The sequence below is a fragment of the Leptonychotes weddellii genome, chromosome 5 (genome assembly GCF_054177405.1).
Source record: "Leptonychotes weddellii isolate Sample4059 chromosome 5, ASM5417740v2, whole genome shotgun sequence".
Classification (NCBI taxonomy): Eukaryota; Metazoa; Chordata; class Mammalia; order Carnivora; family Phocidae; genus Leptonychotes; species Leptonychotes weddellii.
This window is the reverse complement of record NC_138373.1, coordinates 126165838-126193332: the sequence shown is the minus strand read 5'-3', so window position 1 is coordinate 126193332 and position 27495 is coordinate 126165838. Positions and strand designations below refer to the sequence as shown.

The following is a 27495-nucleotide window of genomic DNA, read 5'->3' as shown; positions in this document are numbered from 1 at the left end:
CTCTGTTTTAGGCAGATTCAATCGCTTACCTCTCCTCTCCTTAGGTTTATGGATCCCCACATCATGATAATTGCTATTGTTAATAGCAGTTCACTGTTAGTGAGAATTTTTTGAGATCCTGTTATTGCCTCAACACCTTACAAGGCAGGAAGTATTGTCACCATTTTAAAGATGCAGAAAATAGGTTCTGAAACTTGAAGTAACTCACCTGAAATATACAACTAGTAAATTATTGAGCCACTGCCCTTTTCTTGGGTCTGTTAATTTCTTTAAATCCTTATTTTTCAAAACTCTTCATAAGGTTTGGTCATTCCCCACTGATTCTCAGAAATATAACTATTATCTATCCAAGTGATTGGACGGATTTGTACCCGCACTAATGCTTCTGTATGTTTTTGTATGCTGCATAAAACAGCTGGGGGAAGAAAATAAGTTAATATTTTATTTTACTTATTTATTTTTAAAGATTTTATTTATTTATTTGAGAGAGAGTTGGAGAGAGAGCACAAGCAGGGGGAGCAGCAGAGAAAGAGGGAGAAGCAGAGTCCCCACTGAGTAGGGAGCCCAACACGGGGCTCGATCCCAGGGTCCTGGGATCATGACCTGAGCTGAAAGCAGCCTCTTAACCGACTGAGCCACCCGGGTGCCCCATTAATATTTTAATTTTAGAAGAAGAGCAGTCCACTGAAGCTCCGGTATCCTTTTTTTTTTAAATCAATTCTTTCTGATATTTAGGATTCTGTCACCAAAAAGGATAAATAAATGGAGAGGAAATACACCATAGTGGAATAGTTCTCAGGCAACATTACCTGTAAAGCATTTGAAAAATGCAAATATATCTAGAAGTTCTTACCCATTGTTAGCATGAGACCTGGCTATCTTCACTTAAAAAATAAAAGAAAAACTGTTATAACTGATTCTGATGTTAACCTAAGTTGAGAACTAGAGTGAGTATATAGTAGAGAAAAATCATGGACTTTGAAGCAGACAGACATAGGTTTGACTTCCTATCCTGCCATTTATAAGCTAAGTGATTTGACATAAGTCAGTCAACATTTTGTTTATTTATTTATCTATTTATTTATTCTTTTATTTTGAGAGAGAGAGTATGTGCAAGTGGAGGGGCAGAGGGAGAGGGAGAGAGGATCCATGCTGAGCATGGAGCTCGATGTGGGGCTCAGTCGCACGACCCTGAGATCATGATTTGAGCTAAAATCAAGAGTCAGACGTTTAACTGACTGAGCCACCCAGGGCCCCTAAGTCAGTTCACATTTTTAAAATGGTGAATGTCTATTAGTAAAATATGAATGGATCAATAGCTACCTATAAGCCTATTGTAATAACGAAATAACACAAAGTAAAAAAATGTAGCACAATTAAGAGCTACTCAATAAATGATAAATATCATGTTGATAATCAAAATGGTAATGACTCTTACTTCTCTAATGAGAATAATTTGAGAGACACATAGAACTTGTCCCATGAAAGGATGATTAAAATGCTGTGCAAATGCTTAGAACCATTCTTCCTAAAGCTAGTTAGAACTCCAGGGATATGATTTGGAAAGTATGATTAAGTTCACCAGAAAATTTTCTTTACAAATGAAACTAACATGCTGAAAATACTATTTCAGGTATCAAACAAAGGTTCAAAGGATGACACATACAGGCTCAATGTGGGAGTATTTATGGGCGTAGGACTAAGTCCTGATTTGCTGTAAGAGGACACTGATGAGATAAATGTTTAATCAACTTGCGCTAAGGTCCTATTTCCTAGCTCTAGTCTTTCAGACAATAACCCAGTTCTAATATGCACTCTGATTTGCATGCATGACTGAACTAACATCCAACCCTGAGTCACATTGCCTTCTGGGTATTTGTGGTAGAATATTAAGGTCCATCTGTCCATCATGGCCACTTCATAGCAAAGCCTCCAGTTCAACATGGTGCTCTGCTATCTTTGCACACTTCTGACCATAATGGGAGAAACCCTAGTAGTTATTAAATTTACTTCTGAGGGCCATGCTCCCTTGATATTTGAAGAATCTCCTTCCATTTGTGTCAGAATTACTCTCATCACAAGGAGAGTGCATGATCTTAGACATAATTTCTATAACAACCAAAGTAATTTTATCTGTGTGTAAACTCAATATAGTGCTTCTAAAATACGCAGCTGGTTCTAAATTATAACATCCATTTGTGCAAGTTGCTTTTATCCTTTCTTACTGAGAGTTTATCACAACTTTTATTGGCTCAACTGACACACACGTTGTGACTTCTGTCTTTGGGTTGAAGTGCCTGACACAGTCGCCACCACTTCTAGCCAGCGGGATGTGGAAGGAGATCAAAATGTATATAAAGATAAACTTTAGGGGCACAATAAGGAAGCAGCACACATGATTTTTGCTTACATCCCATTGAACAAAACTTGGTTTCACAATCACTTTGAGCTGTAAGAGACCAACAAGTTCATGCTCTGGTCAGGTGGCCACATGCAGGAGTTCTATGGCTAAAGAATGGGGGAATGGATATTAATGTGCAACAAGGAGCATCTAGAACGTGTGGCATATAAAGAATGCTTGGGATTCATTAGTAAATTGAATAAAGTCATATAAAAATATGTACCCAAATATTGGTAGCATTCCCATACTAGCAGTAAGTAAATAGAAAAAGTAGCAAAATCAAAATAACAAAACTTGAAGACCATGAAAAATGATTAACCAAAAATGTATACGAGGATAATAATTTAAGATCTTACTTATATTTAGCAGAAACAACATTCACTCAACAAACATTTATTAAAACAACAATTACAACTAATAATTATAGAATACCCACAGAGGCCCTCTTCTAAGTGTTTTATGAATTTTAACTAGTTTTAATCTTCATATTAGTAATCTCTGAGGCTGGTATTACAAACAGCATTTACAGAAAAGGAAACTGAAGCTCAGAGAAAGGAGATAACTTGTTTAAGTTTATACTGACAGAACATAGCAGAACCAGAATTCTACTTCATATCTCATACTCTTAATCAGCACTTTGTCTTATCCCCTGGACAGGTACCAAGTACATACCACTAACCAAGTCAGAAGTTGCCCCTGCCTCAAAGGGCTTGTATTAGAAACACATAAATCTAAAAATGCTTTTAGATTCTGTGAAAAAATTACACACAGGGCTATGGATACAGAGTATTGTAAATAAAGTCCACAATTATTTTTAAGATTTTTCTTTGTTCTCTCAGTTCTTACTTTTGTAATATCATTAATCAGTCATCATGTCATCTAAAACATTCCTATTTTGACCAGAGAATACCAAAGAGCATACAAAAAAACATATTTACTTCATTCAGTAATTTCAATCTCAGGGATAATTTAGCCTATGTTTCTACTGATTTAACTGACATTAGAAACAATGTGTGAAAGTGAATAAAGAACATAAGTCTAAAACTCAGGAAATGGAGTTACAGTTCTGAGTTTCACTGAGTTTACTTGAACAGTTTTGAAATTGTTTATTTTGTTACTTGAGTATAGTTGACACAGAATGTTACATGAGTTTCAAGTGTACAACATAGTGATTTCACGAGTTCACACGTCATGCTATGCTCACAAGCGTAGCTGCCGTCTGTCCGCATACATCTCTGTTACAATATCGTTGGCTATATACTCTATGCTGTTTTTTAAAAAAGAGATAGGCATGAGCTACTACATCAGGGATCAGCAAACTCTTCTTTAAAGAGCCATCTAGTAAATATTTTAGGCTCTGTGGCCCAGATGGTCTCTGTCACAACTACTTTACTATTGTAGAGTGAAAACTATCATAGACAATCATGTAAACAAATGATTTTGGCCATGTTCCAATAAAAATGGATTTAGGAACCCTGGAAATTGAATTTCTTATAATTTCTATGTGTCACAAAGTATTATCTTCCTTTTGATTTTTTTCAACCATTCAAACATGTATAAACCGTTTTTAGCTTGCAGGCCTGACAAAAATGGGCTACCTGAGGACTGTAGTTGATGACCCGGTACTAGGTGATTACATAGGGCCTGTCCTGGAGGCTCACTGTTACTGGCCGTGGCTTTTCGCTGGGCGGCTACCTCTACCTGCACAATAGGTAAGAGAAAAGCCCTGAATTGAAGACTATATGCACTGGTCCTCAAACTGAAGGGTGTATCATGATCACCTGGAAGTAGATTCAAATTCAGATTCTTTAAAATGAAGTCCACATTTTTTTTTAAAGATTTTATTTATTTATTTATTTGAGAGAGAGAGAACACATGAGAGGGGATAGGGTCAGAGGACGAAGCAGACTCCCTGCCGAGCAGGGAGCCCGATGCGGGACTCGATCCTGGGACTCCAGGATCATGACCTGAGCCGAAGGCAGTCGCGCAACCAACTGAGCCACCCAGGCACCCTGGAGTCCACATTTTTGACAAGCATCATAGGAGATTTTGATGCATGTGATTTTGAACTGTTAACAAGAACCTGGACCTAAATATAGCATGAACATTGGACTCAGAACCCATAAATGGGAGATTACAAAACAGTGAGATAAGAAGCACAATAGAAATAAGAAGGATCCAAACAAAGAATACCTGATATTCCGTGAAAAGTGGATACTAGGGAGTAGTTAGAAGTTAGTATGGACAAGTGGGAGGAATGTGGCAAGTTTAAAACCCTCTTCTCTGTGGAATACTTAATTGGGTGCTGTAAATACATTCTGCCCTGGTTGAGAAAAGAAGGGTGAGGACAAGAAAGGAAAGAAGCAACACACTACAAACAGGAGCTGTAACTTCCCTGCAGGGGAATTTACTTTCTCCCTAAGTGGTTCTGCCATTTGCTAGCTCTGTGACTATAGGCAATTTCCTGTATCCTCTTTGCCTCAATTAGCTCAAACCTCATTATGAACTTCTAAGGTTATTGTGAGGTTTAAATAATGTAAAGTGCCTAAAACTGTGATTGGCACCAAGTATCTTTCAGTAAATATTTTTGATGTTGATATTGATTTTTTTTTTAGCCATGATACGATCCAGCTCCTTTTAAAGATGATTAAACTGAGGTCCAGAGAGATGGAGTATGTGTCCCACAGTGGGACTAATTACATGAAGTTTGGGGGGGGCCAGAAAAAGGTTTATCATTCATTCTCTGTAAATGTTATTTTCTTTATCCATGGAAATAAAGTATAAAGACCACATAAGTTGTGGTCCCTTTCCATTCTGACCTTTTCTAATACATACACATTTGAAAATCACATAAAAATAAAATTGGAATGGGGGCGCCTGGGTGGCTCAGTCGTTAAGCGTCTGCCTTCGGCTCGGGTCATGATCCCAGGGTCCTGGGATCGAGCCCCGCCTCGGGCTCCCTGCTCCGCGGGAGGCCTGCTTCTCCCTCTCCCACTCCCCCTGCTTGTGTTCCCTCTCTCGCTGTATCTCTCTCTGTAAAAAAAATAAAATAAAATAAAAAAATAAAATAAAATAAAATTGGAATGGGTGCAAAGGAAGGTAGCACATGATTATTACCATTAGAACCCAAGCAAATAGGTTACTTTAAAAGGAATTCTTCAGAATAATGGGTTTAGTATGCTTCTTTTGTTATTTCTCAGGAAGAACTAAATGGATAAACTCTTTGTATTGCCCTGGCTTCCTTTTTTATATTCAAGAATGACTAATGGATATTGTTTCTGTCTTCTGCATTTTCTCCAGTGCTTTTTAAGCACTTTGAAATGTTTTTCATTTCCTTAAGACTTTTTCCCTTACCATATCAGAGCTGAAAAGAATTGTTCCAGGACACAGCCTATAATTTTGTCACTTTTGCCCTGATTGGGAAAAAAAAGACGGGGGCGGAGGGGGGTGGACAACAAAAGCTCAAGAGTGGATTCACAGTGTTAGCCATGCCTGGCTGAGGAGATCAGATCTAATGGTGCTGAAAGGGAGTACAGTCCATCTTCAAGAAGGTTACTTTTATTTATTATTTTTTATATCTTTATAGGCTATCTCTCCTTTTTAAGTGTTATTAAGGTATAATTGATATACAAAAATTGCACCTATTTCATGTATTCATTTTGATGAGTTCGGACTTATATATACACTCGTTAATACCATCACCACAATCAAGGTACTAAGCTTATCTGTCACCTCCAAAAATGTTCTTGTGTTCTTTTGTTGGTGTATTTTGTTTTTGTTTTTGTTTCTGTGGTAAAAGTACTTAATGAGAGATCTGTCTTCTCAGCATATGTTAAAGTGCACAATACCATGTTGTTAACTAAGGGGACCTGTGTTGTAAGCAGTCTCTAGAATGTATTCATCTTGCATTACTGACACTTCATGTTCACTGAGCAACAACGCCCCCTTCCTCCCCCCTCACTTCATCCCCCAGAATGTGCTGAATCTTTTATCTGATCTCAGAAGCTAAGCAGGGTGGGGGCTTGGTTACTACTCAGATCAGAGACATTAATTTTAATGTGACATTTTAAAAGATTCAAGTATTTGTCGATGGAAATGCAGTGTTTTTGGATTATTAAAGTGGAAATTGCATTCTAAAACATCCAAAAATTGCCGACAGCATATGATTCACTCTCGAATAAACAGATGACAGAAACATGATCAGTATTAGGTAGATTTACCTTTATTAATTTAATAATCAATATTTGCTCAAAGCATTTTAATATTTCTCAGTATATGTAACATAACTAAAGTAGAAACTTTTATTCATGTCTTAACCTAGTTCATAAAAAATAAGCATTTATTGAGACTTTTAAAGACAGACTCTTATTCACAGAGCTTACTGGCTACTCTGTAAACTAATCATGTCTGGACCCATTGGATCCTGACATTGCTGTGACTCTCTTCTCAGCATGACTTGGTCTCCTCATTTTTGTTTTTGTTTTTGTTTTTTCACTTGAAGGGTGTGAGATAATTACTGCATTCAGTTGTCCTCCTGCCTTCGCTGAAGGACTTGTCAAATTAACATGTTTTTTTGGTTCCGACTTTAGGGAAGGTAAGGGGCCTAGTGATTGTGGGAAGTATCTTTGAAGGAAACCTCTGTTTTATGCCAACATGTCCTTTATGATAAGCAATGCCTTTAGCAACTCCTATTCGTTTTTTTCACTGTGAGATGTGTTAAAAGATAAACTGAAGCATATTAAAAATTCTAAAAGTTTCTTTACACAAAAATCCATTCAAATTAATCAGCAGGATCAAACCGGAAATGGTTAGAAGCCCCCCCTTGACAGGATGGTGGTGGGGGGGAGGGCAGAGACAGACTGTGTAGAGAGAGTGCCAGCTCAGAGAAAGGATATTATTTGATTGGCTCTTGTAAAGCCTAGTGGGCTGTTTGTGATTGGCTGTCCTTGGCATTTCAGTTCCTTAAGCTTGTGGCATTTTATAGGGTCACATTTCAGTTTGCTCATGGAGCGTGCCATGGTTTTAGAGCCACCTCAGTCTAATGGCCTCCTTGTTTAATTAATTTAACAGTTTATTTTTTAAATAGGCTTCTGCTGTCTTCAGGGAGGGAAGGAGTTATTAGCAACTCCTTGCCCATCTTGCAGTGTATTTTTTTTTCATGACATTCAAAACTTTTAACTAAACTACTGCCAACATTCTCAGCACTCAATGCTGAATTGTTGCAATTGCTTACACATGCTATACACTTCTCAGCGTCATTTGTTTACCTCAGTGAATATTCTTCACCCCTCATTTTTTTTTTTTTGCTTATTTATATTTTAAATTGAGGCTTGCTTTCCTGCAGTGATAAATATAATTTGTTCAGAATATGTTTTCCTATTATTGATACTTTTGGAAAACTCTTTAGGACTTTGTTTTTACTTTTATTCTCTTGATTAATTCTTGTACTTTACTACATTAGCAGCTTCCTTGGTCATTTTTATTACTGTTCTTCTATTTTATGCCACTCTTAGCTGCTAACCTGCTACAGCAGCAGTCCTATGCCTCAACAATGTCCACTAATTCTCTCCATTTTAAGTTGTTTTGTATTTCCTGTAGTCATTTATATGCCTCTAATGAAAATGCTAGCATTTGACCTTATTATCATTTTAAATATTAGGGAAATATTTGAATAATGAAAATAAGTTAAAATAAAGCGTGACCAAGTATCAAAAAATAGAATGACTGAAATACCAATTAGATGAACAGAATAGAGATAGTTTCATAGAGAATTGTAATTTATAGTAGAATTAAATATCAATAACTGTATTAAAAATATAGCTATTGAAATTAATATTATTGAATATCATAGTTAACAATGAAAATGAATACCATAAGTATTCCATGCAAAAACAAATCTACCCAGGCAAACATTCAAAATCCTATTGTTATTGCAACCATTGTCTTTAACTTAAAACTAACAATAAGAGTTTTGCATGCCAGTTATTCTTTTAAAAATGGGCTTTAAAAATTTTAATGTTACTGAGTTTTTTAAAGATTTTATTTATTATTTTAGAGAGAGAGCGAGCATGTGATTGGGGGGAGGGGCAGAGGGAGAGGGAGAGAGAATCTCAAGCAGACTCCATGCTGAGCGCAGACCCGGATAAGGGGCTCAATCCTACAACCTTGAGATCTTGACCTGAGCCAAAATCAACTGACTGAGCCACCCAGGTGCCCCTCTAATATCATTATTAAAAGGATTTTTTTTCACCATTAAAAACTACACAAGGAATTCTTATGTTTTTAGGTATAAGCAAAATCAGTTCATAGGTAAAATTTGGAAATAGCCAAAATTCATGTCCTGTTCATGTACTGTGTTTTCCATCAAAGAATCCCCAGAAACTTATTGGTGATGTGCATTTAAATTTGAGTACCCAGTCTATTCATCTAATGGGAATTGGGAAAGCTGGTCAGCCAAAGTGTAGCAGATTAAAAATAAAGGTATATAGTGTTCTCATTTATTCAATAAATATTTGTCGACTGAATAGAGGTAGTAAAGTGGTAAAAATTCGAAACCACCACAAGTGAATCTGTTTTCTGCCTCCAAGCTATTTGGTCATTCACTAGGATAAATGGATTCATACATTAAATCATTGATTAAATAACCATTTTCTAAACTTGACAAGAGGCAAAATCTCACAGTGCAAACCTCTGATTCTCTTCTCAAAACAATTCGATCATTCAGTGAATCTGCTCAGTTTCACAAGTTTTCAGTCGTTCACTGAAAGACACTGGAAATGATTATTACATGTGAGCTGATCAAACTGCATTAGACGCTATCAAGTTTTTTTCCATGGGTTTTAGTATGCTTCAGTGGGGCTTACAGATCAATGGCTAAGACCTAGCACTGGAAAGTGAAATAGCTGTTGGCTTGGGGTCCTAAATTCTGTTTGAATAAGTATCTCAATCTTTATAGTTTCCCAATTAACACAAATCCATATAAAAACACAAATCCAAACTATTGCAGCTGGAGAGTTGCTTAAACGTAAATCATAAATCTCTACTGATCTACTAGTTACTTTGCTTTTTCATGTTGCAACGTCAGTGGAATCTAAGCATGGAATTCAGCTAAATTAGAATAAGTATATGTGTAGAAGCAAATTATGTGTTAGTGTAGTGAGACTTCTGTAAGTCTCACTCTTGGAATTGTTAATTGAGTTTGGGGTAAAAATAGATGAAAAGAATCTTTGTTAATTAGACATGGGCACTGTCTGGAAGCTGTTAAGTAGGTAAAGGCAACTATGAATTCACAAATACCAGAATGACAGTCCCTGGAGAATTAGGATGAAGAGTAGACATGATTTATTTTAAACCAGTAGTTGGGTAATTTTCAAAGTAAATTGAAATGCTTGTGCCACATAAGAGTTATAAATAAAAATGATAAAAATGTAAACAGCATGATTTTTATTCCTGGGAATAATTGAAGATATTTTCTAACTATCTAAATTGTTTTGCCAAATCATTACAGGTAAATGCCCCTGCTATCAGACCACAGAACTGTAGTCTTGACCTAGATAAATGTTTGGATTGTGTATGCAGTGAATCACTTCAGTAATCTTCAAAAGGCATTATAACATAATACTTAAACAACAAGTTTTGACGGTATCAAACCTGATTGAAAACCTGTCTCTGTCACGTCTTTTTCTCTGTGACCTTAAGGATATTATGTATTCCCTCTGTGCTAGGTTCTTCATTTGTAAAATCAAAATAATACCCACTTTATAATGCTATTGGGAGGATTAAAAGAGATTATAGTAAAAGCTTGTAAATTGCTTTGCAATTTGTGGCATATAATATATATCCAACATATAACAGCTATTATTGTTGCTAATAGTTCTTAATTAGAAACTTAATTCCTAAATTTCTTTTTTCTTGTTTTTCGGCCTCCCTTGTCGAACTTTGGAATGTCCTGTAGATTAATATTTTCAAAAAATAAAGAAGAGAAAAACCAAGTGAAAATTAAGTTAAATTACATTGCTTTTCTTTTTTCACTTTAAGAATTCTGTTGGCTGAAATGAATTTCTAGATACCCTTGGAATTCCATTTTTCCATCTAATGTCAATCTACTTTAAATTTAAAGCATTTAAACACAGCATGTACTTCAGTACATCCAAATCATATTACCTAGGCTGCAATATACTAGTAAATATTTTGTAATATTTTAAGACACGATGAGACACAAAGGTCTGGTTAACTTTCATTAAGCTGGACTCCCATGATCCCATTCCTATCCCCCTTTATATTTGCCTGTGCCTTCTGCCCTGTCTGCCTCCTTACATTTGAGCTGTGAATATCCTATAACACTAGGTCAGTACTTCTCATTCTTCCTTTATTTTCTCAATGAGTTCTTCCAGTCTCAGGGCTCCTTGCTAATCTTGAATCATGTATGAACATTGGAAAGATTTCAAGCTCACACAGTCTTCCACATGAATGACTAATTTTCTTCTCCATGTATAAATTTTCGAGAACTTTTCCATCCAATTTTTCCAACTCCCTATCAGTCTTTTCCATTCATATAGTGTGTTTTCATGCAACATTCAGTAAGTATTTCTAGAGTGCCTCCTACTTGTTAACCAGTGTCTTAAGAACTGGGAATAAATAACCAGATAGAGTTTCTGGTCTTGAGGCACTCAGTGGCAAAATGGGCAGTCAGAAAATAACAGCTAATTGTGATAAAGAGTGATAATTTGTATAACATGAGTTATTGGAGAATGCTAAGGAATTATATAACTTTAATCCCTGGGAGGAGGATGGTCCCAGAACCCATCTTAGAGTAGGTGACATATAAGCAAAGACCCAAAAGGTGATTCAGAACCAGTCAAGAAGGAGGAAGGGGTGTAGAGGAAAACCCCAGTCTACCTCCTGTGGTTCTCCTTTACTCTCACATAACTACCACACTTACAGCACTTCTGACTCCAGATGTGTGTGTGCATGGGTGGGAGGGGAGCGTTCTTCCACAAAACATTCTCTGAGACACCACTGGGTGTCCTACAATTTAGCTTAATTCTGACACTTCCTGGAGATAGTGTCAGATCCCACATGTTAAAGGCTCAGTCCCACATGTCTACTCCCTTCCACTTCAGATGTCAATTTTTTTTTTACTTTTTTTAATTTAAATTCAGTTAGCCAACATATAATACATCATTAGTTTTTGATATGATGTTCAATGATTCATTAGTTGCGTATAACACCCAGTGCTCATCAGGTCATGTGCCCTCCTTAATGCCCATCACCCAATTACCCCATCCCCCCACCCAGCTCAGTTGTCAGTTGTAAATAAAAGTTGTCACCTGTGTTCTTGACTGATTCGCTGTAAATCAGAGGTTCCCATTACCCCCTCTTTGGATTCTACTAATTTGCTAGAGCAGCTCAAAGAACTCAGGAAAACAGTTACATTTACCAGTTTATTAAAGGATACAGATGAACATCCAGATGAAGAGAAACAGGGCAAGGTCTGGGAGGGTCCCAAGCCCAGGAGTTTCTGTCCCTGTGGAGTTGGGGTATGTCACTCTCCTAGCACATGGATATGTTATATTCACCAACCTGGAAATTCCCTGACCCCCATACTTTGGGATCTTTATGGACGTTTCACCACTTAGGCACGATCAGTCATTAACTCCAAGCCCTCTCCCCTTTCTGGAGAATCAGGGTAGAGTTGAAAATTGCAAGCTTCTAATCATGGCTTGGTCCTTCTGGTGACCAGCCCCCATCCAGGAGCCAAAAATAATCTGACAGAGGCAAAGGCAAGAACAAAACTTGGAAGATAGGCTTGGAAATATCATGGGTTTGGAAAAGTCTAGACACAATGGGTCAGGCTCTCAGAAGCTAGGTGAGCAATCAGGAAACACAAATAAGGGTTGAGGAGAAGCAATAAGCCAGAGAGCAAAAAGCACACAGATGCCAGAGTTTTAGTTGAGGTACTTCAGTTTTTTTAGTCTCCTGTCGTTCTTCTATCTTCATCCAGATAGTGTCTGCCACAGGAATATTAAACAACCTATAGTACTAAGAACACAAAGAGTTCCTGTTCTTCTATCCACCTGAACAGTTTTCTCCCATTGTCCCCAATGGGTAAATTCTTAGCTATTTTTCAAAATCTCCATTTAGAAATTCCATGCTCTGTGTTACCTTCCATGTCCCTGGTTATATTTTCAAGGACACTTTTAGTTATAAATGACAGAAAAGCAAGTTTGAGCAAAAATGAGAAATTTGGGGCTCATATTAATGAAAGGCAGGGGTAGAGATGATTTAAGAATGGTTAGAATTAGGAGCAGATGTGATTCATCAGGGCTCTACCTTTTTCTTGTGCTTTTCTCCATGAGCTAGAACTGATGGTCAACAGCCATCCTGATCATATCCTACCAGCTTAACCCCCATAGTAGAAAACGAATCTTCCCCCATACCTCTGCCACAAACATCTCAAGGAGTATTCTGATTTCTCTGGCTTGGATCATGTATCCATCCATTTGCCCTAAGCTCTGAACCCCTGACTGACAGTCTCTAGAGTAGGGAAGGAAAATTCCACAGTGAAAATGTAGGATGTTGTTTACAAAAGTAATATTGAAGGGATACTGGGCATTTAAAAAGAAATGTCAACAAACAGTTGATAAATCATGGTTGATCAATTAAAATGACTGTGGGCAGTTCCCCTTGACCAGAGTTCTATGGGCCTTCAGTGGATTGATAAACTGAAAATGTAGGCACAATTTTGCCTGGATGCGAATCTCTCCAGGGAGGGGTCCATACCTTAATGATATACAAAGGATTCCAGGGTGGGAAGGTAGAAATACTTGGAAAGGAAATGCTTTGTCCCCATCCCCATCCACTATGAACTTCCCCTGACTTAAGCCATGTGAGGGAATTTGACAGAAAGTAGAAAGTATCAAGATAGGAGTTAACTTTTATTTGATTCCTACTTAGTTCTCATCACACTCTGTTTATCTCCGTTTAATCACTTGTTAAGTGTGGATCATAAAAACTATTTGTAGATTAAAATAGTTTAGCACAGTGCTTGGCACATGGTGAGTCTCCAGTACTTTCTCGGAGTTATGTAACAACTGGGTAAGCCACAGAGACTACCCAGAAGTGATTCCTCCTACCTGCCATGCCATCTCATTTGTAGTAGGTCATGCTCTTTAGCAATGAGGGATCCAGGACTACTTTGGTATACTAGACAAGTCACTGTCCCCTCCCTTCAACAGCATTCCCTGCCAATGAGAGCCCAAAGAATGTTTAGGGTCCATCAGCTTCTTTTCATTCTGCTTGTGCTTACCAGCTAGCTCTCAGCCATCTCCTGCATTTGCTTCTTAAGCCAGTTGGGAGAATTTCCTGAAGAGGCCTCTGCTACCTAGAGACCCTGTGATTTCTAGGTGAACTTCTCTGCCCTTTGAAGAGGCCCAACCCCCAACATTGCATTCTCAGGAGAGAACCTCTCACGTTTTCCCCTGTGAAAGAAAGAATCGAGATTATTAACGCCTAGAATTAAAACATATGCTGAAGCTTTGCTTTCATAACTCCTCAGGATAATTTGTTATTGGGCAAAAATAGAACAGAATAAAATCATTTAACAGTGATAAGGAATATAGAGGATGCTACATCTATTCTCCTGTTTCAAAAACCTAATTTTTGGGCTTAATTAAAAACAACAACAAAAAAGGTAGAATTCGTATGTTGGTTGTAATGTCTTTCTCAGAACTGTCATGTGTATACTTTGTAAAACACTTGAAGTTTGTCATTTTTTTAACATAGCAGCACAATTATATTTGCATACAGTGTTTTCCATATGAATTTGGTGTTTTGACTTTTTATTATTTTTTATTATTATTATTATTATTTAGGGTATTAATTCACTGAGTCATTCAGTAAACCTTTATAGAGGGCCTGCTTTATTTTAGGCACTAGGCCATGTTTAAAATTTATCTGAATTACTAAACCAATAGAAATTATTCTGAAAACAGAGTTAAATTTGGTGTTTAAATTTTTTTTTAAAGCTCTCTCTTCACTTCTAAGTAGATTAAATAATGGAAGAAAATGCATAGAATTTTAAAATTTATTATTAACTTTGTCAACATATTTGTTAAGTCATGGATGTTATAGTGGAATGTCAGCATACAATGCTTGAATTTTTAAAAATTTGTAATAAAATTTCATTATGTAATGATGATAATATAATATTATTCCTTTAATCAAGAGACAAGATGTTAAGAATTAATATAAAAATGATATGCCAAGGGACTATTTTATTCTTATTGTTCCTTTGATATAATCCGTTTCTGTGCTAACATCAGAGAAATGTCTCTGAAGTTTCCCACACACTCTAAATCATTATCTTTTGTTACTTCTGAATGAATTAGGCTTACATTCTTTGTTTACCCCTATCCATTCATTATTTAAATCAACACATTTTTATTGAATAAAATAAACCTTGCACATAACATGATGTGCTGCTTCATATGAAAATGTTGTTTTCAATAAGGTATTCCTTTGAAAATTGTTTTCCCCTGAAATATTATTAGGACTTCTGATAGCTAAATAAATAAGCAAAGTGATTAAGCAAATAAAGGAAAATAATATTAGATTTTAATCAATGAAATGCACACAGTAATAAACAGGGAAACTGTAACAAGTGGTTGATGATGGCAAGGTATGTTTTCTCTGAGGAATGGTATTTCAGCTGAATTTTGAAAGCTGGGATTATGTTAACTGTGGTCTGAGCTGGGATAGAATGTTTCAGGTAAGAAGATTAAGTTCCTAAAATCTGGGTGAAAAAGAGCCCAGTGTATGTGAGAGACAGAAAGGAAGCCATTGTGACTGAAGGGATCATATAGGATATTCTAGACTTTGTTAAGAAGTTTAAATTTATGCAAATAAATTGGGAAAACATTGAGGTTCTTTGGAAGGCAAGGAGTGACACAATGTAACTTAAGTTTCAAAGGTGAATCTGGCTTCTTTGTGGATGATAGCTTGTAGATGGGCAAGAGTGGGAGCAAGGGAACCAGTTGTTTGCTGATTGCAGTTCAAAAAGAAGAGCATTTACAGAGTTGTTCTTCATTATTTGGTGATAGGCCCTTACAAAAGGATATGCTGTACGTCCAAATGCTAGAGGTTACATACAAGATACCTGATCTCATGAACACAGCATTGTGCATCTGGGCATTGAAGCAGTGGCAGGGATGGGGACAACCACCCAACTTCTTGACATTTTATGTTTATCTGGTGATTATTTGTCTATGTGACCTACTGGTCTCATATGTGATTGACTATTTATTGTGTATTAAATACCAGGGGCATTGATTTCCCCAAGAACCGATACTAACTCAATATCTGAGTTGATAAATATAATAAGATTTGCCAGGAAATAAATAAGTTATGGTATTAATGTAAAATACTTTCAAAAAATATGTGTAAATAGCAACTATATTTTAAAACACCATTTAAAAATGTTAGAATGCTATTTTTTCCTCTGTTTATTACTAAGATTACTGAAACTACAACTATCTGAGAATCTTTCTTGTTGAAAATATTATGTCTGTAAAGTTGAGCTGAAAATTTTCAAGAATTAATTACTTTTTGAGAAGTCTTCCGCAAATTAACTATAGTTGAACTAGCAGCACTAAGATAATGGTCACTAAAATAATGATAATGAAAAAAAATAATGATAATTAAACTAATTTCATTCTAAGTACTCATGATAGTGCCACAAAATTAATTCTAGTTTATGGTATTTGCTTATTTTAAAATTACAGGTATCCTACCTCTTAGGGTGAATGAATGTGTTCGTAACTAGCCTTCAGCCTGCAATGCTTTCATTTATCTTTCTTTTATATTTTAAAAATATAGACCCCTATGAATTTTATCACATTTCATAAATTAATTTTAAAAGTAATTTCTGAATTAATAACACATGGATTATGGCATTAATTTAGACACATTTCCAACTATATAGATACATTTTTAACTAGAGAATATTTTCTTCAGTAAATTTCATATTCACGTAATTATTATTCAAAATGCTAACCTAAATGTTAAAAATATTTTTAAGTAATAACATGAGTTATATTAATGTTTATTTTCTGATTATTTGTTTGTATTCATTAGTTCTTAACCACATTTGAGTAAATTCAATTTTTCTATACTTCACGCTCTAGTTTAGATTTTTAAGGCATAGTGCTTTTATTTTGCAGATTGTTGCCTTGCGTGAACAAAATGTTCATATACAAAGAAAAATGGCATCAAGTGAGGGGTCCACAGAATCAGAACATCTTGAAGGGATGGAACCTGGTCAGAAAGTCCATGAAAAGGTATGACACATATGACATGGCCCTACATGGAAATATTCATTTGCCATATCATTTGATAAAATATGAAATATGAAGTCCATGTGATAAACATTCTTTATTATTTTTTGATTTGTTGGTCAAAAGTTCATGATGACTTTTCATTTATTGCTTTTAATTTGATTTTCTTAAAAATAATATGTATGTGTGTATGCATAGATATATATTTGAATTTCTCAATACTTGCTGTTAACTTGATCCTCTGAAATAATTCAATTATATATCTAATTGAATAAATATATTTGCACAGATAGGTATATCTATAGTATATATCCAGGACTTTTTAAGTATAATAACAATAATTTTGATTTATAAATGGTATTATGTACAATTGGCAACTCATCTGTGGCTTATCACTGCAAAAATTTTTTGGTAATCTCCTGTTTGGTTTGCTATTTTCCATGTGTTTAAGAAGGTCCTAACAGTACTCCTGTTAATGAGAAATTTCATAAAAGGATATCTGAAGTCTTGAGACTTTTACTGGTTTTTAGAAGGGAATGATTTTCCTTTGGTTGGGTCTTCTACCCAGGCTAAGAACACCAGCAGTCTGTTTGGCCCTTTTCTGGGCTAAACCATTTGTTTCCCGCACAAAAGGAAGGTCAGTTGCTGGTAGGTCTGGAATCAGATAAAGATGACATAGACTTTGCATACCTTGTGCACGAGGCTTAGACAATCTGCGGAGATATTTGCTGTGACCAGTTACATCTTCAGATGGTTGAACTCTTTAAGCATCAAGACTGCATGAATTAGGTAGCTAAATTGGTGTCATTGTCAATGTCAAGAGGTTTTAGAACATAGAGATCAAGAAGCAAGTGACTGGACCATGAAGCAATAGCACCAGACTTCTTACCCGAAAATAAACTGAACACTTCCTTACTTTTCCAGTTGAAACAACTGGAGGGGCTTCTTATGTTTCCTCCTTCAAGTATGAAAGCAAAGGAGGCCAAGTCAACCAGACTAATTTCCTGAGACTGTCATCAATTCTGGTAGCTGAGAGGCAAATAGCTCTTAATTTAAGGTTTCACTGTTTTAGCCTTTATCCATATATTTTATAGAAATCTCAAGCTGAGTATTAAAAATAAACTACAGTCTGACAGCTAGTTTTCATAAGCTGTATTTCAAATTTGAATAAAATTATTTCTCATCCCTTCAGATAAGTAAAGTGACATTAATTCAGTAAACAAACCACTGAGCTCTTTAGAATAAGCTGTTTGCACTCAAAACTCAGTTTAGGAAACTAATATGTAATTTTCTATTACTGTTTCATTTTAATTATGTCATCAGTAATACAGTGCTATACCTTTTCTCAGAGAATTATAGAATCAGACTTGTTTGGGTATAATAATGGACTTTGTGGTCATGAAGTCTTTTTCTTAGAAGTCTACAAAATATTGTGTGTTTTTTTAACAATGCTGTATTTATGCTAATCCAGATAAGAATTAAAGAAATATGTATTTGAAAGGCAGAAAGAACTTGAGATCTTGTCGATTCCCCAACAAACCATTTGATATTTGAAGTGTTCGTCTAGTACTTTCAGGAGAGAAGAGAGTACTCACGCACATATTTTTTTTTTCAAATGTTGTTTCTTTTAACATATAACCCCTAAATGTCCAGGCATTCTAGAATGTAAGACAATTCATGTCAGATTAACTTTCAGAAACTGGTTCTAGTATCAGGATGAGGACCTACGTATAATAGATGTTTGTCTCTATTGGACTCCACAGATTCTAAGGATTCTGAGTAGTTGGTGATGTAAAGTACTTGTCTCTAACTTTCTTTGCCTTTTAGTTCTTGGAGAAGGCATTTCAGCCAGTATAGAAGAGAAATTCCGTGCCATTGCTAACTTACTCTTCCTTATGGATGTAACTAAAGATTTTTAAACATTGTAATTATTGGTATTCTTTTTTTTCCAATTTCCCAGAATTGTAAGAAGAGTGATTTCCAAATGCTTTGAAATAATGATACACTAGTATTGTTTAAAATAGCATGCCCCTATCCTCTGAGTGTAAACCTAAAATATATATCATGCATATGTATTTTTTTCTAATTTAAAATAAGTGACCTGTTTCAATTCGTATTACTCCTGAGATGTCAGTCAGGAAAGTATTTTGAAAGTTTGAGGGGTTTTTTGTTTTTTCTTTATTGAGGTATAATTGATATACAATGTTACATTAGTTTCAGGTGTACAACACAGTGATTTGATGATATTTCTATACCTTACAAAATGATCGCCATGATAAGTATAGTGACCATCTGTCTCCATACAAAATATATACAATATTACTGACTATATTCCCTATGTTGTATATCACATCTCCGCATCTTATTGATTTTATAACTGGAAGATTGTACCTCTTAATCTTCTTCATCTATTTCATCCATTTCCCAATCCCCTTACCTCTGGCTACCATCAGTTTTATTTTCATGTATTTATTTATTCATTCATGTCACTCTTCTTTGCCTGCCATTTCTTTTTTCCAGTTTTATTGAGATATAATTGACATATAACATTGTTAAGTTTAAGGTATACCACATGATGATTTAGCATATGTCTATATTGTGAAGAAATTACCACAGTAAGGTTAATTAACACATTGATTACTTCACCTAATTACCTTTTGTGTGTATGTGTGCGCATGTGCTAAGAATATTTTAGATTCACACTCGGCAACTTTCAAGTATATAATACAATACTGCTGATAATAGTCACCATGCTGTATATCAGATCCCCACAATATTCTAACTGCTGACATTTATGGATAGAATATGAAGTGATATCCTAATCATTATATTTATCATCCTTATATAAATACTCCTATCTTACACACATACATATTATAAAGCATCTTTACTTTTCAAAATTATTCTGTGTTGCATGATTATTTAAAGTATTTCAATACCATTGAATAACAAATGTTACAGGATTGTAATTTAAATCCTACCACTTAATTTTTTATTGAGAATTGTTTAAAAGGATATCCCAACAAAAAGAAATATTATATTTGGGCGTGTCTATGCAATGACGATTATCAGTGAACTATGACTGTAGTATTAATGCACAAATTGCAAAGTGGTGGTTGGAGAGAAATACACAAAACTATTGTTAGATACTATGGAACTGCCAGAAAGTGACTTGTAAATCATAGTCACAAGGATTACCCTTTGCTTAGGATAGTAAAGCTACTTAAATTACATAGTCAGGGTGGGTTATTAGCCAACAGATGTTTTATGTTGGTGGCTTGAGAATTCTGTTGACAAAATAGTTGATAAAAATAGTCTCAAAAAAGCACACTCTGAAACGGGCCTTATTACTCATAGAAAAGCTGTGTAATTATTATCAACATTTTAAAAACAAAAAATTAAAAGAAAAAGTAAGCTTAACTGAAACTAGTTTAAATGTTTCTGTGGGACATAAATTTAATCAGTTGTTCTAGAAGAACATAAATACTCATCAGATAATAAAAATTTTCAGGACACTAAATTTCACCTCATTAAAAGTTCAGAACTGGGCTCAATACCTTTCTTCCTATTAATTTCAAGAGGTGAATTAATTTATGAAATTTTTGCAATAAACACACTGCTCTTGTAAAGGAAATAATAATGCTCCTGACTCATATATTCTGTACTTCCAATTATTTTTTGCAGCTGCAAATATTTGCTAAGTGATGTGGACAAGTGGGATGTTAGACACAGGTGGAGATTCAGAAGACATTGTCTCTGTAATAAATTTGCTGAGAAACTAGAGTGAAAAATCAGCATGCCTCAATTAATATTGTAAAACATGATAAATAAGTAGTGTCAAAAATGATATTGGAGTTTAAAGGAGAGATCAATTAATTGTGATGGGAGGTGTCAGAGAGGCAGCATGGAATAGTGATTTGTTTGATGTCAGGACACCTGGATTCAAATTCTGTCTCTGCCAGTTACTAGCTGGGTGACCTTACACTTTAACATTGATCTGAGTATCAGTTACCAGTAAATAGTCATACCCAACTTACAGCTTTGTTGTAAAGAGTAGAGACACTGACTATAAATAACAAAACTTGATTACAAGCAATAAATAGTGATGGTTATATTTATTAGTACAATGTATTCATGGTTATGCATTTTTCAATAAATATTTAGTGGCAACCTTATTGAAGGTGCTAGGATATAGGTCCTGGTCTAGGTGGTTGGGAGGTAGTAATGAACAAGGCAGATGAAGGCACAGGCAATAAGTGCATATAAGAGGGAGTGAATGTGATCAAGGGGCAGGTGTGAAGTATGTTAAATAGACATGGCAAGGAAGGGCTTTTTTAGGAGGTGGGGTTTGGACTGAAACCTGAAAGAGGACACGGATTCAACCACATGGAAGAACTTAAGAATTTTTGAGGCAAAGGAAACACTAAGTGCAAATGCACCAAGGGTGGGAAAGAGCTTCTCTGGCACCTTCTTGGGAAGGAAGGATGACAGGGTCACTGAAGCCTAGTGGTCAGGGGAGAGGGCAGCAGGAGACAGGATGGAGCAGTGAACAGGATCAGATCATGTAAGTTCTCGTAGGCTGTGGTAAGGAGTCTAATTTTATTCTCAAAGCAATGGGAAGATATAGAAGTGTGTTAACTTGGGAGCATCTTGATTAGATATCTTTTAAAAAAAATCATTTGCACTGCAATTTTATATCCGTCATTTTTTCACACATCAGACTTCTGAAGTTGATAGAGATGTTTCTTTTCTTTTCTTAATTTTACTGATAATGAAATTGAGACTTAGAACAATTAAATGACTTATTTGTCCAGAGCAGGACCACAACCCTGGTCTTCTCACCTCCAGACAATATTATGCCCTCATATCCCTTCTCACATGCCTGGATGATTTCTATAGGTGTTACTGTTGATTTTTTAAAAAATTCATTCTAAGCCAATCTTAGTTTTTCTGATCTTTTCTTCTTTTATTATTATATATAGTCATTTGTTTTTTAGAATTGATTATTTCATTCTCTTCAAGAGTGTGCTTTTAATTTTTTTTTCCCACAACTTCTCCCAGTTATTACTGTTTTGTTTTGTGTTTTTTTTTTTTACTCTGAACAGATCCTCTAAGGCCATGGCATTCCAAATTTTTGATCACGGCAAGTATGACTCTTAAGCCTAGGCAAGAGAGGGCTGTGATTTGGTGGGCCTTGCTGTGGCCCTCTTGCCCTTCTACTGGATGAGAAGTTCAGGAGACCAGGGGAAACTGCACACCTGTGAGCCACACCACCACCCCTTCTTGACCCTATGCCGGGTACCTGGAAGCCCAGACACTCTGATCAGACAGACCTTCACCTGCCTCCAGGGCCTTTATTGACTTCTTCCCAGGAGCAATGTCTGTAGTCTATCTTCACTCTAATGCACCCATTCCTAGAGTGAAGGAGTGTGGCCAAGGGATGTCTGTTTGCTGGGGTTCCACAAAGTTTGAAAGTGCTGGCTGAGGTATCTATTCAGGCAAAACCAGTTCAGTATTCTGGAAGGAGCTGAGACTAGGAAGAGAAGGGGAGCAGACTACAGTCCAGGGGCCATAGCTGGCTAAGTCCTGCCGTAGAACTTCAAGGAGACTGAGAATTATTATTTAGAATCTGGTCTAAAAGTCAATGTGAAGGTATCTTTTCAAGGGATGTAATAGGTTATATTTTTACTTGACAGTTTGCTGGCTTGATTTATAATCGTTAAATATTTAGATTTATGGTATATGGACCTCTCTTCATTGTTTTGGCCTGGGCAAACCCCCCCCCCCAGATACTGGGTACCTACCTGTCTGCTACCCACTGTAAGAAATACAATTTAATTTCAACCTTTTACTCAGCAATATATGTATTACATCTGTTTGCATGTATGTGTAAAGCTGAAACAGAAGTCTCACAAAGCAATAGTTATGTTTTACCATGTGCAGTGCATTTTGATATTTCTTATTCATCAGTGACTGAAACATTACTTTAGTTCTTCACAGAACTAAGGGTGAAGGAGTTGGCTGATTTGTCAGTGACCATACAAAGTGTGAGGCACCTTTTGACATGTGAGGCCCTTTCTAGGCTGGTGGCTCTCTGCTCCCCCCTCAAGCTTCCTTCGCTTGTCATCCTCACTTTGAACCTAGGTGCTCTGAATGAACAAAGCTACTTGTTCACTTTTCAAAACTGTTGTTCTTGTTATTCTCTTCTCTTAGAATCTGACATTAGTTCATGACTGTTCTTAAATTAAAATGTAACATAACAACTTAAGCAACAGTAATATGTAAATGTAAAAGCTGAATAAATACAAAATCAGAAATGGATTTTTATTCACATTTTTTCAGTTCCTTAGTTCAGATAGGCAGAAAAATTATGGCCAAAAAAATCACAAAACAAAATGAAGAATCAGTGGCAAGAATAATCCTCAGTTCAGAAAATCTAGGAACTAAGTGTGTAATATTTGCTTTGTAGAACTTTGGTCATGAAGGACATTGAGCTGAAATGTTATAAAAAATGAAATATGGCATGTGCTTTTACCAAAATTAAGGGTTTTATGGATTTCTAGCAATACAATGCTGTATTTTAAATGAAACACCAATGACAAATATGGGCACTTAGGAAAAGTTAATATATGAGCAAAATGATCCTCAATGATGACAAAAGGATTCTATTTCATCACACTATTATGGTCTAATTTGAAATGTCATAATATGAAGATTCTGCATAATCTCACACAAAGCTGATAGCTCTACTTAAGTGTTTGGCTTATGAATATATCATATATCTATTTAAAAATACTAATAAACATTATTTGGCATAAATGCCATTCTTTTAGAGTCCTCTGCTAAGTTCTAGTTGAAAGTAGATACCCATGGGGATGTCTTCAGTGTATTCACTGCATTTTGGCCATTTTTATATGCCTTCCTCACTACATGTCAACTACTGCCAGCAACTGTTCTTCCAGAAATTTAGTCTTTGTCAATGGTGGCTTATTTTATGCATTATTGATTAAGGCCCGATTTCTTCTCTGTATCAAAGATAATTATCATTTGGATTTGTTTACATCTGAATAGCCCTAACAGAATATTTTCTTCTGTGCATTGATCCCATATATTGTAATCTAATTCCTCATAGGAACTGTGTATACTTCTCTTTTATTCTTCATTTGAATTTTCAAGCAATGAAACCAAGCAAAGGGATGGGATTTATGAATTCGCCATCTTAGGGGTGGCATGCCTCTCAGGAAAGAGAAGGTCCAAGTATAGCCCTTGACACATATGGCTGGAGTGGCTTAGAGGTCTATGACTGTCTTTGAAAGGGCCCAGAAGAGGCAAGTTTAGGATGCCCCATGCTTCATTCATATGCACATGAAGTTATACCATATCAGTTTTATAGGAGCTGAGTTGAAGAAAAAGCTTGTGACCAAAAGTCAGGCATCTTCTATATGCAGTGGTGAAAATGAGAAATAAAAATCTTCTAATGTTGTGTGGGAACTCATTAACCTCAAAATAAATGTCTCTCTGAATGCAGTGCCTGGGTTTTTATGCTTTAACTATGGCCTTACTAGATGGGAAGAGAAAGGGGAATTGACTTGCCTGTCCTTGAGAGCAGATTCAGTATCATTTATATTATCAGCCCAGATATGAGGGCAGAAGAAAGAACACACCTTTGCTGAAGTAGGATATCTTCAGACTTTAAAAGACTGATTCACAGAATTTGACAGAAAGTGTGTTCATTTATCTCCATCCTATTGGCATAATTTGAGTGTTTATTTTATACCAAGTATTTGCTCCCTTAAAGTGATGTAGAAAAGAACAAATACTTTTCCTTCCCTGTGTATTGTTTCGTCTGATCTGCTGAGTGAATCCAGGAAAATTTTTAAGGCTATTATTTAGATGCTCTGCAATTGACCTACTTTTATTTTTCACTTTTGTAGAGTTTATCCATCTTATCATTTCTCATGAAGCACTAGTTTGCCAGGAATTTAATGTGTGTTTTACAGAATCCACTCCCCCAGAAAGAGAATTCCTAGGACAAGAATATTAGGAAATGTTGTGCTATACATTTTTGAACTAACAGCTTAACTGTAGTATTCATTAGATTTTTTTCTTTTTTTTTTTAAGCTTTTATTTATTTGACAGAGAGAAAGACAGCCAGAGAGGGAACACAAGCAGGGGGAGTGGGAGAGGGAGAAGCAGGCTTCCCGTGGAGCAGGGAGCCTGATGCGGGGCTCGATCCCAGGACCCTGGGATCATGACCTGAGCCGAAGGCAGACACTTAACGACTGAGCCACACAGGTGTCCCTAGATTTTTTTCTTAATATTGTCAAGCTCCAAGAGGAGTAGTATTCAGCTTTTCCTAAACTTGTATGACCAGAAATCCCCTTTATCTGCAGGGAAATTCCATATGCCAGGATGAGTATTCTGAAGAACATTCCTTAATGCTGGCTCTGGCCTTTTAAAGATAGGCAAGTCCTTCTTCAAGCCTGTGTGGAGATCTTATTAACAAAGGCTACACACCAATATGAACAAGATAAATAACTGGTATGAAGCCCTTTACAGCTTTCCCAAAGTGCTTTTACACAGTTGTTTTATTTGATCCCTGTAATAACCCTGTGAGGTTTGTAGAGCAAAGGTTACTGACTCAAAGTCCCACAGCTTGTAAACAGGAGGAGCCGACATATAGTATAAGTATACAAATATTAATAGTGAACATGGGTGAAGAAAGGCAGCATATCAACTACCTGATTTCATGGATTTCAAAATATAAGAGTATTTGCTTTAAGCAAAGTCTTAAATTGTCCATGTGTCTAAGGGGATGAAAGGGCTTATTAGACTGAGCATAAGTCTTTAAAAAATTCAAAACTAGGGGCGCCTGGGTGGCTCGGTCGTTAGGCGTCTGCCTTCGGCTCAGGTCATGATCCTGGGGTCCTGGGATCGAGCCCCGCATCCGACTCCCCGCTCAGCAGGAAGCCTGCTTCCCCTCCTCCCACTCCCCCTGCTTGTGTTCCCTCTCTCGCTGTGTCTCTCTCTGTCGAATAAATAAATAAAATCTTTTAAAAAAAATTCAAAAGTAAACCTTAGACAAAGACAACGTTGTTGTCTCCTGTGTTGATGTCTCCAGCAATCATCTAGTCAGTTATACTCCCCCAGCCATTCTTATTGTGCTAACCTTGTCACCATTTTTTTTTCTTTATCCCATTCCTATAACATACAAAATTCTTCCAACTAAAAGAAAAAAAATTCTCTCTTGACCTTACTTCTACCATCAGCTATTGCTCTATTTTTGGCTCCCTTTTGCTACAAAACTCTTCAAAGAGGTTGTCTACTCATTTTCCCCAGTTGCTTTCTTTGCAGTTTTTATAAATCTATTCCAATAAGGTCTTTGTCCCACCACTCCACAGAAACCCTCCTGTTACCATCATCACTTGGTAATTTTATATTGGTAAATACAATGGCCAATTCTCAACCTTTGTTGTAGTTAATGCCTTAGTAGATCACTCTTTCCTCCTTGATTCCCACCCCTTTTTTTAATTTACTTACATTATAGGAAACCACACTCTGTTTTTCTCTTACTTCACCAGTGGCTCTGTCTCAGTCTCCTTCCTTTCTTGGACCATATTCTTCTTCCTGACTTCTTTTTTTTAAAAGATTTTTTGTATTTATTTATTTGACAGAGAGAGCACAAGCAGGGGGAGTGGCAGGCAAAGGGTGAGGGAGAAGCAGGCTCCACACCGAGCAGGAAGCCCGATGTGGGACTCGATCCCAGGACCCTGGGATCATGACCTGAGCTAAAGGCAGATGCTTAACAGACTTAGCCACCCAGACACCCCTTCTTCCTGACTTCTTAATGTTGGAGTAACCCAGGTCTCAGTCTTCCATTTCTTCTCTCAATGATTGCCATCAGTCTCATAGTCTTAACTAGTATCCATAAGCTAATGATTTACAAACCTTTACTTCTGCTTCAGTCTGTACAACCAAACACATTTATCCAACAGCCTATTGAACATCTCCACTTGTACATCTAAAAGATATTGCACATTTAAAATGTCAAAAACTTACCTCTTGTATCTCCTAGACCCAAACAAATTGTCTGCATCTTCCCCATCTCAGATAATGGTTGCTCAAGGTGAAGAATATCAAGTTATCTTCAAGTCCTCCCTATGTCTCACACCCCATATCAAATTGTAAAGAAATTAGATTTGCCCTACCTTCAAAATATATCTAGGATCTGACCACTTCTTACCTCTCCATTTAATCACTACACTCTGAATCACTATCAACCATCTCTCTCCTGGGTTATTGTAATTATTTCCTGGCCACTCTCTCTGCTTCTCCAATGCACCCTCTACAGTCTATTTTCAACATAGCATGATTTTATTTCTTTACTTCTTATGTATTGCCCAAGACTTCAATGTTCAATACAATGTTCAAGACCTCAATACACTATAGAGTAGCATGGGTCAAAGTGGCATACTTGACTTTATATAAAGTCTGGTAGCACTCTCTTAGGACCATTCTTGTTCTGCCTGAATTATCCAAGAACCGCCAAAACTTAATCAGGTCAAAAGCACCAGTTTGTTTTGTTTTGGTTTGGTTTTTGTTTGTTTGTTTTTAACATTTTGTGAAAAAGAACTGGAAAATGTCATAAGGCAACAGTGAGCAACCATTTTTTTTTAATTGCCACTGCCTCTTTTGAGTTTTCAAAGTATCACTTTTAAAAACAGGTGGCCCCTCAAAATCAAATGCTATCCATATACCATT

At 36.2% G+C, this 27495-nt stretch overlaps 1 protein-coding gene across 18 annotated transcripts in view; it reads left to right on the top strand.

The window, feature by feature from the left end:
* PPFIA2 (PPFI scaffold protein A2) overlaps positions 1-27495 on the top strand; it is a 464553-nt gene that overhangs the window by 302505 nt on the left and 134553 nt on the right. For all 18 annotated transcript variants that reach the window (XM_081822131.1, XM_081822133.1, XM_081822149.1 and 15 more), the window contains one exon: positions 16621-16737. In XM_081822131.1, coding sequence (XP_081678257.1) covers positions 16621-16737 — 117 coding nt within the window. The remainder of the gene's footprint in view (positions 1-16620; positions 16738-27495) is intronic.